At 51.3% G+C, this 14,825-nt stretch overlaps 7 protein-coding genes across 7 annotated transcripts; 4 read left to right on the forward strand and 3 right to left on the reverse strand.

The window, feature by feature from the left end:
• The first annotated feature begins 91 nt into the window (after positions 1–91).
• QC764_118047 (uncharacterized protein) lies at positions 92–1,098 on the forward strand. Its single transcript, XM_062943076.1, has 2 exons — positions 92–642; positions 700–1,098. Exons 1-2 carry the CDS (start codon positions 554–556, stop codon positions 1,061–1,063), a joined length of 453 nt encoding a protein of 150 aa, XP_062806137.1. The 5' UTR covers positions 92–553; the 3' UTR covers positions 1,064–1,098.
• A 97-nt stretch (positions 1,099–1,195) lies between these two features.
• On the reverse strand, positions 1,196–2,399 carry QC764_118050 (uncharacterized protein). The gene is made up of 2 exons (XM_062943077.1): positions 1,650–2,399; positions 1,196–1,591 (listed from the first exon to the last, which is right to left on the reverse strand). The coding sequence occupies exons 1-2, from the start codon at positions 1,984–1,986 to the stop codon at positions 1,224–1,226; spliced, it is 705 nt and encodes a 234-aa protein (XP_062806138.1). The 5' UTR covers positions 1,987–2,399; the 3' UTR covers positions 1,196–1,223.
• QC764_0021580 (uncharacterized protein) lies at positions 2,204–2,606 on the forward strand (the record flags this gene model as incomplete). Its single annotated transcript, XM_062940067.1, has 2 exons — positions 2,204–2,420; positions 2,581–2,606. Coding segments are annotated over 2 exons (243 nt in total), but the record flags the coding sequence as incomplete, so codon positions are not given.
• A 1,172-nt stretch (positions 2,607–3,778) lies between these two features.
• QC764_118060 (uncharacterized protein) lies at positions 3,779–5,197 on the forward strand (the record flags this gene model as incomplete). Its single annotated transcript, XM_062943078.1, has 2 exons — positions 3,779–4,306; positions 4,357–5,197. The coding sequence occupies 2 exons, from the start codon at positions 3,779–3,781 to the stop codon at positions 5,068–5,070; spliced, it is 1,242 nt and encodes a 413-aa protein (XP_062806140.1). The 3' UTR covers positions 5,071–5,197.
• On the reverse strand, positions 5,191–6,296 carry QC764_118070 (uncharacterized protein; the record flags this gene model as incomplete). Its single annotated transcript, XM_062943079.1, has 2 exons — positions 5,191–6,128; positions 6,194–6,296. The coding sequence occupies 2 exons, from the start codon at positions 6,294–6,296 to the stop codon at positions 5,191–5,193; spliced, it is 1,041 nt and encodes a 346-aa protein (XP_062806141.1).
• A 219-nt stretch (positions 6,297–6,515) lies between these two features.
• GLN1_1 (glutamate--ammonia ligase) lies at positions 6,516–9,680 on the reverse strand. The gene is made up of 9 exons (XM_062940068.1): positions 8,460–9,680; positions 8,252–8,287; positions 8,114–8,169; positions 7,965–8,001; positions 7,583–7,899; positions 7,372–7,520; positions 7,116–7,312; positions 6,782–7,050; positions 6,516–6,728 (listed from the first exon to the last, which is right to left on the reverse strand). Exons 1-9 carry the CDS (start codon positions 8,460–8,462, stop codon positions 6,710–6,712), a joined length of 1,083 nt encoding a protein of 360 aa, XP_062806142.1. The 5' UTR covers positions 8,463–9,680; the 3' UTR covers positions 6,516–6,709.
• Positions 9,681–11,447: 1,767 nt separating this feature from the next.
• Positions 11,448–12,943, forward strand: QC764_118090 (uncharacterized protein). The gene is made up of 2 exons (XM_062943080.1): positions 11,448–11,834; positions 11,894–12,943. The coding sequence occupies exons 1-2, from the start codon at positions 11,726–11,728 to the stop codon at positions 12,637–12,639; spliced, it is 855 nt and encodes a 284-aa protein (XP_062806143.1). The 5' UTR covers positions 11,448–11,725; the 3' UTR covers positions 12,640–12,943.
• Positions 12,944–14,825: the final 1,882 nt, after the last annotated feature.

Genomic DNA, 14,825 nt, shown 5'->3' on the forward strand with positions numbered 1-14,825 from the left:
TCGTGTTGCCTCTTGACCCGACGAGTGCTTGGAGATATCTGGGGCTGAGAAAGTTGCCGTGTGGTCGGATGTGTTGGCAGGTGGCAGATTGTTGCACAGCAGGCATGCCAGTCAGCCTGCAGGATCAAACTAAACCATTTGGGGCACTCGGCCTCGACTCTGCGACCCCTTTTCGACATTCGGCAAGCGTGCAACATGTGATTATCATCTTGATGGGCGCTCCCCGGGCGAGCCAAGAGTCCAGCAAGCCCCATCACACTATAAGTGATGAATTCTGCGTGTGGCCCAGGCGGGTTTTCAAAGCCAACAGTTCCAAAAACTGACTTCTCATAGGTACCGACTTCCCGTTTGGGCATTCGGGGGAGGATGATGACCGTGTAGAAGTTATGTAGAGCTTTGACTGTGAAATGAAGAGTCAGTGATAGCTCAAAGATGGGGATAACATTTTGAGGCGCGTTCGGAATGTTATAAGAAAACTTCCGTCCGGCATCTCGGTTGAATCATATGTCCCCTTTCAGACAAAACAGATGCATCTAGTGTCTTGATACCTACCATGCAAAGTCCGAAATTTCCAACAACCTGCAGTCCTGTGGAGGGAGCCCATAGTCAGCTAAACAGAGGCAACAGTGTGCATGGTGACAGGTATGATCTCTACCTATCTGTGGCAGTGAGTGAGCAGCCACTAACTTTATATCAAAGGTCTCGTTCGAGACAGGCCTCACCGAAATCGGCGGGAAACACTATGGAACACGACCTCTTGGGAGTGGGTGCTTGGGTAATACCCTATCATGAAGTCACAGTCCCGTCTTCTGTCGAGATAGGCACGGCACAGGGTGGCAACAAATTCAGCTTGAGGGCCAAGTCAAAATTATGCAAACGATACGTCCACGCCATCATGCTACCCCCCGACAGTTCCCAACTTTGCACCACAGCTACATCCTATAATGCGAGACGAAGGATTAGTCTAGAGCACCATGTGCAGTTCGAAAGAAGGAGAGCCGAATATGGCATGCTGGAGCGATACTTGGAAGAGATGAACCGTCCGTTAATCTTTTCCCAATAGCGAAGCTGAACACAAAGAACCAAATCGTGGGTGGAGCATTTTTGTATAGTATATGAACGCGCTTGACATTCGGGAAGCGCCGTTCTGTGTTCGTGGGGGGCTCGGAAACCCATAAGTTGGAAACCTTACGAATGACGAAATGCATGATATTTCTGCTGTGTTAGATAGTGGGTTGTGAGAACGGCTTCTCCAAAGCGTCAATAACAACATGCTCTTCTTCTCCACCCACTCGTGCCGTGTCGGTGCCGACCAAAACGTAACCAAGTTCCTCATAAAGCTTCCTGCCCATTGGACTGGCCATAACAGTCAAAATCCAACCACCTCTTCTCACGGATTCATCAACACCCCAGTCACACAGTCTGGTTCCAGCACCACGCTGGCGAAAGTCAGGGTGCGTTACGAGCATCCAAAGGTGAAGTTGCTCTTTCCCATACGACTCAAAGCATTTCGCAAATGTCCGTTCCATAGCGGCTGCGTATGCCTTCATGTGTTCCCGGTTACCATCCCGTCGTTCGTCAATGAAGAGATCTACTCCAGGTTACACAAGATCAGTCAGCCAGCTGGCACCAGAGTACAATAATCTTACCTCCGCCTTTGGCCTTGATGTGAACAGCAATATCCCAGACACCAATAGCAATGGGGAGGTCATCGAGTCCTGCCTCCTCATTGGTCACTGTGACAACGTTGAAGGCGAACTTTTCTGGCTGCTCTAGGTACTCCTCATACTGTCGGCGCGTGTACTTCCAGAAGTCCTCCGGGTATTTGTCGCGGTATGGAAACTTGTAGTTGCAACCTGGGTCGTCGGGAAAACCAGCCTGGATGACCCGAGTGATGGCGTCGAGGTCGTTCTTGGTGGCTTTCCGCATGACGAGAATCTCGGCACCATAACGCTCGCGGTACAATTCATAAGGTCCACCGCCCATGGTTGGTAATGCCGGATACTATCAGGCTCGGTCAGGCAGGGTGAAAGGTGTGGATGGCCCTTGCAATCGTCAGAGATGATCTGGAGGCTGAGCTGGGTTGTACAGAGCGGGACTCAGACTTGGGTGGATTCTGCCTTACGCACCTTGACGGCCAAGAGAGAGTGTCAAATTCCAATTCCTTGATTGAGAACGTTTGAAATCTGGGACTGAGGCGCAGGAACGTGGCCGCCTAGAATTGGATCTCCTGGAGCCTTCTTGTATCGCGGTTGCCTTTGAGGTGGGCTGGATAGCGGGGTGTTGGGGTAGAAGTGTGATTGGTTCGTCCTGCAGCTGCCCGTCCGGTCACCCAGAAGGAGGCCGATTACCCAATTCGGTAGTCGGCCACTCCAAGCCACACAATTCCCTGTTGAAGCATTCTGGGAGTAAATGTGACCGTATGTACCGATCTCCCCCCCGTGCTTACATACTCCCCTGTCACAACAGCTGGGCAAACTGAGGGGTTTTGTCACCCTATTTTGATGAGAAAATGCACTGATATCTGAGTTACACAGGCAGACCATGGAGCCATCGCCCCGTTTACAAGTCTCCCTGCAGCGTACACACTGTCGATATCCTCTTGACCTTCCTCGTTTGTACGGCTCAACGTTCCGGCCACAAATATCTGGGACACACACCCCACCCTGTGCTATCACGCGGTTTTATCCCTCCCAAACTACCGGGCCTCTTTGTAGATTCAATATCCAAGTTACATTTCGATAATCCACAGCCCACGCTGCGCAACATGTATCCCCAGGCATCACAATTCGGTCAGGTTGAAGGGCGCGAGGAATACTGGGAGGAGAGATGGCCATCATGGCCAGGACCTTTCCTTCCACTCGATGAAAGCATGGCCCTGATTGAGGCTTCTGTGTTTCCTCCTTTTCCGAGCCCCCTTCCTTTCTCGAATGCTCAGGCTCCTCTCCCGCCCGCAGGGTTGGAAGAGCTATTCCCTGAGATTCACCACCAAGTGCTGGTGAATGGCTTGGACAAGAATGGGCAAGACGAGCCTATCGTATCTGAGGTGGAGTTCTTCGGTCTGTCTGATGGTGCGCTGGGTGGTCAGGACTTTCTCGACTTGGAGGCCCCTTTGGAATCTTTCGCTAAGGAACCTGGGCTTGGTCATATTCGGTCTTCCCCACTGCCGCAAGTCCAACCAGTTACCCAACTATCGAGCCCCGACACATTAGGTTTCTCATCCCAGACTCTGTCTATATCCCCGAAGACAGTGACGTCCAACCCCTTATCAGAATCGCCCAAGACTGTCGCCTCCAAGACACTGTCACCCGTTGGGAGTCCTACGACCACACCCACCCAGCAAGTTCAGTTTCTTCAGTACGATCCTGCCAGGCCCACAAAGAGGATCCCAAAGGCAGCCCGTCCTCACAATGGGAGACCTCCGACCACAGAGAGAAAGCCACGTTCTGTGACCAAAAGAAAGAACGTGCTGCTGGAGAATGAAGTACGACCCAACCTTCTCAAATAACATCGATGTATCGTAACTTACTTTTCCTTTAGGCTTCCGTGATATCGAAGAAGAAAGACGCAAGTGGTAAACTGCAGTCAGTCGTGGAGGTCTGGGGGAAGCATCAAACGGTGCGCAAGGAAGCAAGCGAGGAAGAGAAACAGAACACTCGATACAACCGGCAGCATGGTGCCTGCGAAAAGTGTAGGAAACAAAAGCTCAAGGTGAGTTCTTCCGACCAGTGCCCATTTTCCCGTGCAACTTGCTAACTTCGGTATCAAGTGTGTCCAAATGGAACTGCAATACACACCATGCGCAAGATGCCTAAATTTGTACTTGAATGACCTCAAGAGGATGCAGAATGGAGGCCCTTTCAAGGTTCAGCCCTGTGTCAGAATCGAGATCCTTGGCCTTCCTCTGCACCGAAAGGGTCCGACAAAATATTCAGAACTCGATACCTGGCTTCCTCAGAAACAGGCCCAGCTGGAATGGCACACTTTTGACAACACCACTCGAGTGTTCAAACTTACTCAAGGTTTCGGGGAGGGAATGGACAATGCACTGCGTCTCCGGGTGTCCAGATTCAAGCCTGGACCAGGAGACCGCACTGCGTACTTCTGGACTGACAAGAAGACCGGGCTACTGCGTTCTATGGAGATGCCGCCCTACTTCATCAGCGACATGGATGCCGCCAAAGCCAGTGTTGTCGAGTTTCTTCGCAATGCTCGCTCCGTCTACATTGACACCCTACTCGGTGATGCCAGCCCGATAACTCGCAAGACGTTTGAGTCTGCTTTGAGATTCTCAGCTTTTGGTCAGGTAAGCTAAATTGTGACTGCTGGGGGAGGCCTAACTAACCAGAGGTACAGAGCAAACTGGTATCTCTTGCCCTCGACACCTGGGTTGCCGCACGGTTCATTGAAAGTCACTGGCGTGTCTTCGAGGGTGGTGAGGAAATCGGGGCTCACCCCACCGCCGAGGCCGGCCATCCTTACGACGGCTTCATCCCCGTAACACCAATCATGGATACGCAGCTCGACAACTTGGTAATTGCAGATCTGCTAGCGCCGATGAGAGAAGAGCTTCTCAAGCGGCTCAAGGCAAAGATTGACGAGAAGAAGCGCTCCAACTGGCTGGAGATTTACCTCACGCTTTTCGTGATGATGTCTAACACCGGTTGGATCATCAAAGACATGATTGCCATGACAACGTGGAAGGGCCTCAAGATGGGCAATCGTGGGGGACAACTGACAAGAGGTTACATTCACGCCTCCAAATCTCTGCTCTCATGCTTTCACTACGCCTGCTCCGGGTCATTCCCTTTCACCATACCGGAGAATGAGCTGAAGACAGGAAACCACAACATGACCAGCGACCAGATTGAGTACATGGCCTTTGTGCAGCAAGAGCTTGCCCGTGAAGGTTCCAAGCATGCCAACTGGAAGAGTCTGGACATGTACAAGGACGATGAATACTGGACCCACCAGCTACTGTGCAATGATTGGAAGGGAGACGCGCCTTACACAGCAGGACCAATCGATGACTTTACCGAGGATGATTTTCTTTCTTCTTCTACTACATGATTGCGCTGCTTCAGGGGCGTTTTCGGGAGAGTTATCTGGATTCAAAGGGCTTTGCATACAGTTGCAATGGAATTTCCATCCAAAGAGATATATCTATGTGAATATAACCAGAACATCTGTTCACGGTAGTTGCTGTGTCTCCTCTCTGATAGTATACACTCCCGTACTTACATCATGATACCCCAACTTCCCCACCCTCCCCGTCAACTCACTCCTCCAGTCCTTTCCCTCCTTCACCTTCTTTACTGCCCTCTCAAATGTATACACGGCCTCCCACCCCAGCTCCCGCCTCGCCAAATCACTATCATAAACCCTATCCACCCTCTTCAAAAACTTCCACCCCTTCCCTTCAAAAACCTCCCTCACCCCCTCCACCGCCTTGCAATACTCTTCCCCAGCGTCCCTATCTAACCCCTTCAACACTAGTTCCTCCCTTTTGAACACCGTCGGCGCAGAAATGATGTACTTTCCCCACTTCCCTTTCAACCCCGGTCCCTTTTCCATCGCCTTCACGCAAGCCCCCACTACATCAGCGATATCTACCCTCCTATAGCCCAACTCCAACACTTTCAAATTATCATCCCCCATACTCCCCCTCCTCTCCTCGTCATCATCCCCCTCGGGAAAGAATCTACTCGTCCTCAACACCACAACCGGCAGCCCGCTCTCCTTGTTAACCAACTCGCACACATCCTCCGCACTTATCTTGGTAACCCCATAGACGTTCTTCGGTTTGGGAACCACCCCCTCATCAATCCACACGGCCGGTAAGCCAGGTCTAGCCGTCAGACTGCCCCCAAAGGCAGAGGTGGTGGAGACAAAAACAAAAGTCTTGACCCCCCCTTGCCTCGCAACGCTCGCTTCAAGCAGATTCAACGTCCCCGTGATGTTTGTGGCGATGAAGTCCGCCTTTGTGTGCGAGCAAATGTGCGGTTTGTGCAACGTGGCAGTGTGGATTACATATTCTAGGTCAGGATGGAGCGTCGTGAAAACGGACGAGACAAAGTCCGGGTCGGCGATGGTGCCGACGTGGGTGGTGAGCGGGCTGGGCTTGATGTCTGTTTTACAATCAGTATCAACTTCTAAAAATAAGGAGTGGATCAAAAGGGAAGAGTGGAATCACCAATGCCAATCGGAGTGAACCCGTAGTGTGACAGGGTAAGCATGAGCGCTTTGCCCAGATGGCCGGACGAGCCAGTGACCAGAACCTTTGGTGGACTAGACATTTTGTTGTTGATGTTGATTTGGTAATCGAGTTTGAAAAGATGAAAATCCGGAACATACAATTAAGAATCTAGAAAAAAAGCTTATATGGATAATCCCCGGTGACTCATGCCGGCACTCAAGGTGCCAAGCTTCCATTGACAGCCCTGGTCCATGTTGACATCAAGGGATGGATACCGTCCGTAAAAGGAAATATATCACCGACTTATACACGAAGAGCAGGGACACGAAAGGTTGTTCATCGCTAAATTGTCATACTACCTAGTCATTCTACCTTCAACCACAACGAAAAGACTGCAAGATCAAATGAAAAGCCTCAGCTTGATATCCCGAACGCCAATAATAATATCCCTCCTGTACAGTGAAGTGGGCAGTCAAATCGAAATGGTATCGTTGATAGGTTGATATGCAGCGTTTATACAGCACCGAAGCAACTGTGACAAGTTAGCCTGTGTCGTTCACTCGGAGCGGAGTAGGGGGAACATACGTCTCCATGATGATGCCAGTAATCTGGTAAGGGTCAGCGTTGGAGGCTGGGCGACGATCCTCGAAGTAGCCGTAGCCCTTAGCGGCGCATTCTCTTGGAATGCGGATAGAGCAGCCACGGTTGGCAACACCATACGAGAACTGATCGATAGCACCAGTCTCGTGTCTGCCGGTGAGACGCTTCTCGTTGTCCTCGCCGTAGACGGCGATATGCTCTTGGTGCCTCTTGCCGAGCTTCTCGATAGCAGCCTCGATGTACTTCATGCCGCCCTGTAACCAAAGTCGTCAGTATATGCTCACGAGTGAGAACCACTATGTCCCAACAATCATCGTACCTCTTGACGCATCTCCTTGGTAGAGAAGTTGGAGTGGAGACCAGCACCGTTCCAGTCGCCAGGAATAGGCTTGGGGTGGACGGAGACCTTGGCGCCGAACTCCTCGGCAATGCGGTGCAGAAGGAATCTGGCAAGCCAGAGGTGGTCACCCATCTCGATACCAAGGCAGGGGCCGACTTGGAACTCCCACTGGGCGGCTATTGTGCATGTTAGCAACCTCGGGTCCAACCTTACACTGAATCACAGGAAAACCTACGCATCACCTCGGCATTGGTACCAGAGATCTTCACGCCGGCGTACAGACAGGCACGGTAGTGAGCCTCGACGATGTCACGCTGCACAACCTTGCCGGCACCCACACCACAGTAGTAAGGACCCTGAGGGGCGGGGAAACCGTTCTTGGGCCTGGGATCCAATCAGCATCTGTCTCACATCGTTCCAAAACACACGTGGGTGGAAGCACATACCAGCCATAGGGACGGTCGTTGAGGTCGAGGAGAGTGTATTCTTGCTCAAGGCCGAACCAGGGCTCGTGAGCGGCGTGAGCCTCCATCAGCTTGGCGGTCTCATGACGGAAGTTGTACTTGTTGGGGTTGCCATCGTTGTCGATGCACTCGGAAAGGACGAGAATGTTGTTGCCGAGACGGAACGGATCGGGAAAAACCGCTACGGGCTTCAGGTAAACGTCCGAGTTGTCGCCGGGGGCCTGGCCGGTGGAGGAACCATCGAAGTTCCAGATGGGAAGATCATCCGGAGTGTAGCCGCCCTCCTTCTCGTCGAGTGTCTGTTTGCAGGAGACTGGTAAGTATGCGTCGGATTTGGGCTTTCGGTTTCGGACTCTTTGCTTACTCTCGACTTGGAACGGGTACCACCTTCAGCATCAATCCTAGACACATTCTGTTAACAGCCGTTTTCCCCTCATTGGCCCTCATTGGCTGCGGTTCCAGGTGCAGGGATGAGCGGGATACTCGGGGGGGGGGGCCGCGTGGGGGACTCACCAGATGTACTCGGCCATGATCTTCCCCCTTTGGTCCAGAGTCAGGAACTTCTGGAGCTGCACGCCAATCAGTCAGCACGAGTCGCAGAAATAGCGGCGGCTTGGCCGGCGCCAAAAGTCAGAGTCGGGTCTTGCTCACGTTCTGGGCATTGGAGAGGAAGGACTCGGTAGTCGCCTGCAGTCGTCGTCGAACATGGTGGTTAGCTCGGCTCTCCAAACAGCGACGCAAGAATGCCATCGGCGGCATTGTACGCGCACATGGGAATCTGCGGAAACCTGAAGATGGCAGGGCCCGAAGGGCTGTACGCCAAGCAGGCCGGAGTGTTGGTGTTGGCGGGGTCACATACCATGATTGCGGATTATGTGAGGGCACGGTGGGAGGACTGAGCTCAAACTTCAGAAATCTGGAAGAGTCTGAAAGGACAGGGCGCAACGGTGTTCCCTGGGGAGGTTTGGGGATTTTAATAGAGACTGCAGAAGGGAGGTTTCATATGAAGGAGGGTTTGTCTGTCAGTGGCGATGGCGGGGATCGTGGGGTTAAAGCTTCAGCACCCGATAACGGACAGCGGCGCAATCAAACGCGGCGGCGCTGGCTCGCGACGAGATAAGGTAAGAGCCCAGGCCGGTTATCTGGGGGTGGCAGGTGGTTCACGGGTGATCGCGGGGTGAGAGCCGTGATAATCTATCTGACAAAGACGCCCAAGAAACGCATTCAAACACCCATTTGGGACTGGACGCGGTCGCATTCCAATATCTGGGGCTGAGTTCCCGAGATAGGACCACCATCAGGACAAACGAGGGGCATAGGGGAGCAAGCTTCCCTGGAGCTTTCCCCTCGCATGATCCCACCCACAGGAGCCGCCGCCGAGAAGTAAGCTTATCGCTGCCAGCCGATTGGCTCCCTGCCCCGCGCTGCATAATACCTCCTCGTACAACGACGAGCGCCCGACAAATGGGAGCCGCCGAATATCTAATTGTGATTTGTCTTTTTGTGCTCCAAATACTTTGCTCGGCAGCAGTTGCAGACGAGTGCAACCCGTCTCTTTTTCTACCGCGGTCCCCGTTTTTCTTTTACTCGATGCCATTTGTTACGTTCAACAAGAGTCGCACCCGTGGCCTCGATCCCGTCGTCGAGTCAAGAGTTTGTCCCACCACCAAAGAACCCCCAAAATGCCCCCACTGTTCATCGTGAATATGGCGGGCCATGTCGATCTACCCTAACCCCATAGGGATCCATGGCAATAAGGGTCCTGAATAGAGGCTGGTCAAGATCCCCAACCACAAGTGCCAAGGTCGACGGCAGACCACCATGAGGCATATAGTTGCAGGCAGCCAATGATGACCGTGACGGAACTGCAGAGCAACAGCCAAAATAAATTTTCTCATGTGCCCTTTTCCTTTTTCATCCCACTCTTGATACTGGGACATGTGCCAATCAAGGACAGCCTCACCCACCTTTTTTCAGCCGGCTTTTGCCACTCAATATCAACCTCCTGACGCCAGCATGCATTTCAATCCAACACAATCCGCGGCATGACGGCAACCTAGTCCAGAGCTATCGTTTCGATCCCAACCCCCAGGCCGATGTCCTGACCTCGTCTTGTTGGTGACCTCACGTCCTCAATGCCCTTCAACGTCAGACGCGCTGCAGAATGACCGCTGCCTGACCTTATTGGAGGCATAACTAGGCGAATGATGCAGATAGGCCACTTCAACAGCAAGTCTCCAATCAACCAGGGCTCGTATGCTGACCATCCGCCGGTGACATCATAAATGCGGATTTGAATATTCTTTTGCGTCCGACTGGAAATATTGGGACAGTTTCACTCTTTTTTGCAGAGCGAGACAATGGTAGATTTTGATTGAAAGCAGCTTCAAACGAGATGGGGTTCAGTTATGAGGCTGGTTGCATGGATTTGGTTGGTTTCAGCTTCACCTTCACAAGGCCGACTCCCAGAGGAATTGCCAACCAAGGTACAGTGGTCACTCTGTGAAAGCGTGATAATACTCATTCATCAGGGGCGTGGATGGCGAATCGCGCTTAACTCACGGTTTTTAAGACCGGATATGTCAAGTCTTGAAAGACGCAGTCTAATTCCTTTGACGCGGATATCGTAGTTTCAGTCCCAGACGAACGTTCCGACCAACACCCTAAGTCCACACAGCATTTCAACATGGCGACGGTTACTGGGATAGCTTGTTTTGTTCTCTATGAGCTGCGTAGCCAGTTAACGCTTGAAGGGGCTGCCCTTACGAATGTCCTCGCCAAAAGATGGCTTACCACTAACAGCACAATCAAAGTTGGGGTGGATGTTGCTATCAACTCAGTTGTTGGCATCACGCTTGTCTAAAATCAATGCCAGTGCTGCAAGGGCCTGTTGCCAACACATAAGATATGCTTGAATATGCTCCTGAACACAGCGTGACTGAGCAATTCCCTGCGGAAAGGTGAGACCAATTCCAAGATAGTGTAACTATAGCTTCGGGTCATTTTCTAGCTAGCCCTCGATACTGTAGCCATTCCCTGTAGTTATGTTGAAGTCCGTCTTGTATCTCAAGGAATATTGCCGCTTGATAAGTGAAAATCGACCACTTGGAATACCAGGTAGACAACACACTGGACCGAGGAGCAGGAAAATTTTATCCTTAACATCATAAGACCACCGCGGCTCTTGGCCTCCCTCGATATGCTCAGAGTTCCGTGCGTTGGAATTTGACTTGGGGCTCCTGTAGCCCACTGCGGGCGACTTGGTCAGAGGAGAAAGATCTTACTCGTTAGCACCGGTCGAGGTGCACCGTCTTTCAGCGTTTCCGCATTGCACATAAACCCTCGGAATACCATGCAAGGGTCAAGAGAGTCGCTATCTATGCCAGATTCGTCTTGCTCGTGAGGTTGAGGTCGAAATCAGAAGTGCAACTCAGATCCCATTCTGTCATCATCTTTCCAGCGGTGTATGAACCCAGTGCAAATTGTCCAGCGTGACTTCGGGCTTGTTAGTCATAATCGACAAGCTGAGTCTCTGGTTGATGTACCTAGTTGATGTGAGGCAAACAAGTTGATGTTGAGGTTGTGGACCGTGGCGTGCTGAAAATGTATCGCTCCCTACTGTATCTGGCCGATGGAAGGTACCAATTGCTGTCGGTCTACAGCGGGAAAACTGAAATCCCATAAGAGATCGCACACTATCTATGTATTCATTCCCAGGGCGAGAGAGCGCCTGTTGACACTGGGGCTCTTTCCATTTGTGGTGTAAATGGCCCCAGTGTGACCAATCAGGTGTCGTTAATTAGGTCCGACACCAAATGGTTCGATGTGGCCTTCAACATCACACCACCTTGAGCCCATGCGTCATGGTCACACCACGCAACACCAAACTCGTGACTAGTTGACTCGATGGAATGCTTGAAAAGCTCAGTATCTCCTCTTCCCCTTTGATATCTTGACCTCAGCATCATTTGGTCTTCTGAGCCTCATCCTCCCACTCTGCAACCACCCCTGTTCGACCCCAGATTTCGGTTGTCTCCACTTACACCGACTATCCCTAAACGGCAACCCTCCGAACCTCTATCATTCTCTCCTTCCACTCCACAAGACATCCGCAACCATATCACGATGCCAGCATCACGAAATCGTCCGATGCAGCACATTGACCGCAAGAGTCTCTACACCAGTCTGGAGGCTCGTGTCAAGTACTTGCATTCTTTTCTTGACTTTGGTGTCAGTGAGTGTCTTCCTTATGCCAGGCTATCCCAGCATGAGCAACACTAACGACTTTACCAGGTGACATCGAAGCATTGAAGAGCGGCAGCAAATATATCCAGGCCCTCATTCCAGCGGTTGTCAACATTGTGTACAAGAAACTTTTGCAGTATGACATCACCGCCCGGGCTTTTACGACAAGATCCACAGCCTTCGAAGGTCCCATGGACGACACGCCAGACGAGGACAGCCCCCAGATTCTTCATCGCAAAATGTTTCTCAGAGCATATCTTAAGAAGTTGTGTTCAGATCCTGCGCAGATGGAGTTCTGGGAGTACCTCGACAAGGTTGGCATGATGCACACAGGCATTGGCCGAACGCACCCATTACACATTGAGTACATTCACATCGGCGCCGGACTCGCTGTTATCCAAGATGTTCTCACCGAGGCTATCCTCTCCCATCCTCGTCTACACATCCAACGCAAGATCGCCATCGTCAAAGCCCTTGGCAAGGTCATCTGGATTCAGAACGACCTGTTCACCAAGTGGTATGTCCATGATGGGGAGGAGTTCACCGACGGCATGGACTTTGGCGAAATCGAAAAGGAAGGCTGGCTGCACGGAAAGAAGGTTCTTAACGAGCAAGATGCTATTTCTGAGGGCAGCGATGACACAGCAACAGCCTGCCCCGCCAGCGGACAAAAGGGCAAAGATGGTCCGACAGCTGGTGTGTGTCCATTCACAGGGATATCGTCAGACATGAAGAATTTGAAAGTGCAAGATGACAAGCCCAAAGTGGAGGTGACGGCGACTGGACAGCAATAAGCCTGGGCGGCATTGACGACCACTGGTTTCACGAGAAATGATTGGCAAGGAGTTCAAAGGTTCGAGAGGTTTTTCTATGTACATACTTTTTCTGGCAGTGTTTGGCTTGTTGCGTTTCGGAACCAAACGATAGACCGAGGTGGTCGTTTCTTACATGGTCATTAAATATCACCATTCTTCACTCTGTCTATCACATGTGCTCCAAAAGATGTGTGTAATCAAGGAAACAATCAGAAAACTACCCACCTTATCATACCTACCTAAAACCTCCTATATTGTGTAATGTGGGACAGGTGCATGACTGGCCTGTGGAGGCCTGGAAGGCAACCAAACACACTGCCACCTCGAATTGGGGGCGATATCGGTCCTTCCTTCCAGAGTTCAAGTCGAGGACTACCCAACAACAACAACACACGTCTTCATCCAAGTTTGAGTTTCTGGCAATATGGAAGCTGCAGCCGCGATTGTCGGATTAATTGATTTCTCTCTCAAGGCTACATCACGGATTTACGAGTTTACACCGTATACAAAGATGCGCGCGCCATTACTCTCCTCATCATGGAGAGAAGTGACAACCCTGTGGCAACCTGCTTCAAGGAAGTCTCGGCTATCCTGGACCTTCTGGATACGAAACACTGAATCTTGTGGCCTCTGCGGCAAAAATATGTGGAAAAGCATCTGGACAACATGGAGCGAATAAAGACCCAGCTTGGATTGGCCATACAGTCACAGTCCATGTCGGTTTTTCTTTCATCTATAACGTACATTATAAGCGAGTGCACCATATAAGCGAGTGCACCACTTTTTAAGCGACGCACTATCCTTCCACCCAACATCGACTTTTTCTACACAACCCAATATGCCTTCTACTTTAAAGGAAGCCAGGGTGATCTTAGCCCTCGAAGCTCTTGAAAAGATAAAAATCTCAGCCTCCGAGCCGCAGGAAAGATCTACAACGTCCACCATACGACTCTCTTACGACGACGCGCTGGCCGGCCTGCACGACGCGATACCACGCCCAAATCGAAGAAGCTTACTCAATCCGAAGAGGATGCTATTGTTCAATACATCATTGAGCTATGTGCGCGAGCTTTTCCACCAAGATTACGTGGTGTGGAAGATATGGCCAACCAACTGCTACGCGTACGCAACGCGCCCCCTGTTGGCAAGCTCTGGGCACACAACTTCGTCAAACGCCAGCCACAGCTCCGTACGCGTTTTACGCGTAGATACGACTACCAGAGGGCTAAGTGCGAGGATCTAAAGGTTATTGCCGAGTGGTTTGCGCTTATACGGAACACTAAGGCCAAGTACGGTATTATAGATGACGATATCTACAACTTCGACGAGACTGGGTTTTATAATGGGTATTATTTTCGCGGGTATGGTAGTTACGACCTCGGACGGCCTTAGCAAGGCAAAACTGGCCCAGCCTGGCAACCGCGAATGGGCAACGGTAATCCAGGGAGTTAATGCCCTCGGCTGGGCTATCCCTCCCTTCATTATCTTAGCCGCACAGTACCACCTTACTAACTGGTATACCGAATGCAATTTACCGTCCACCTGGCGCATCGCAACCACCGATAATGGATGGACTACCAATCCGGTAGGCCTAGATTGGATCAAGCACTTCGACTATCATACAGCGTCCCGTACAAAAGGCAAATACCGGTTATTGATCCTCGATGGCCACGAAAGCCACCACTCGACCGAATTCGAGCGCTACTGCCAGCAGAACAACATTATTACGCTCTACATGCCTCCACACTCCTCCCACCTCCTCCAGCCACTCGATGTTGGCTGCTTTGGGCCGCTAAAACAGGCGTACGGTCGCCAGATCGAAGACTTAATACGTATGCATATTAACCATATAAGCAAGCTCGAGTTCCTCTGTGCCTTCCGCGAGGCCTTCTTCGTCTCTATAACAGAGAAGAATATATAGGGTGGCTTTGCGGGCGCTGGCCTTATACCGTACGATCCAGAGAGGGTGCTTTCTAAGCTAGATGTGAAGCTTCGTACGCTAACACCTCCAAACTTACGGCCCGGCACTGTACAACCTTGGGTCTCCCAGACACTACACAACCCTCGAGAAGCCAATTCACAATCAACGCTCATCAAGACTCGCATTACTAACTATCAAAATAGCTCCCTAACTTCAATGCTAGCTGCGGTAGACCAGCTTACTA

Source organism: Podospora pseudoanserina, chromosome 1 (genome assembly GCF_035222485.1).
Source record: "Podospora pseudoanserina strain CBS 124.78 chromosome 1, whole genome shotgun sequence".
NCBI lineage: Eukaryota > Fungi > Ascomycota > Sordariomycetes > Sordariales > Podosporaceae > Podospora > Podospora pseudoanserina.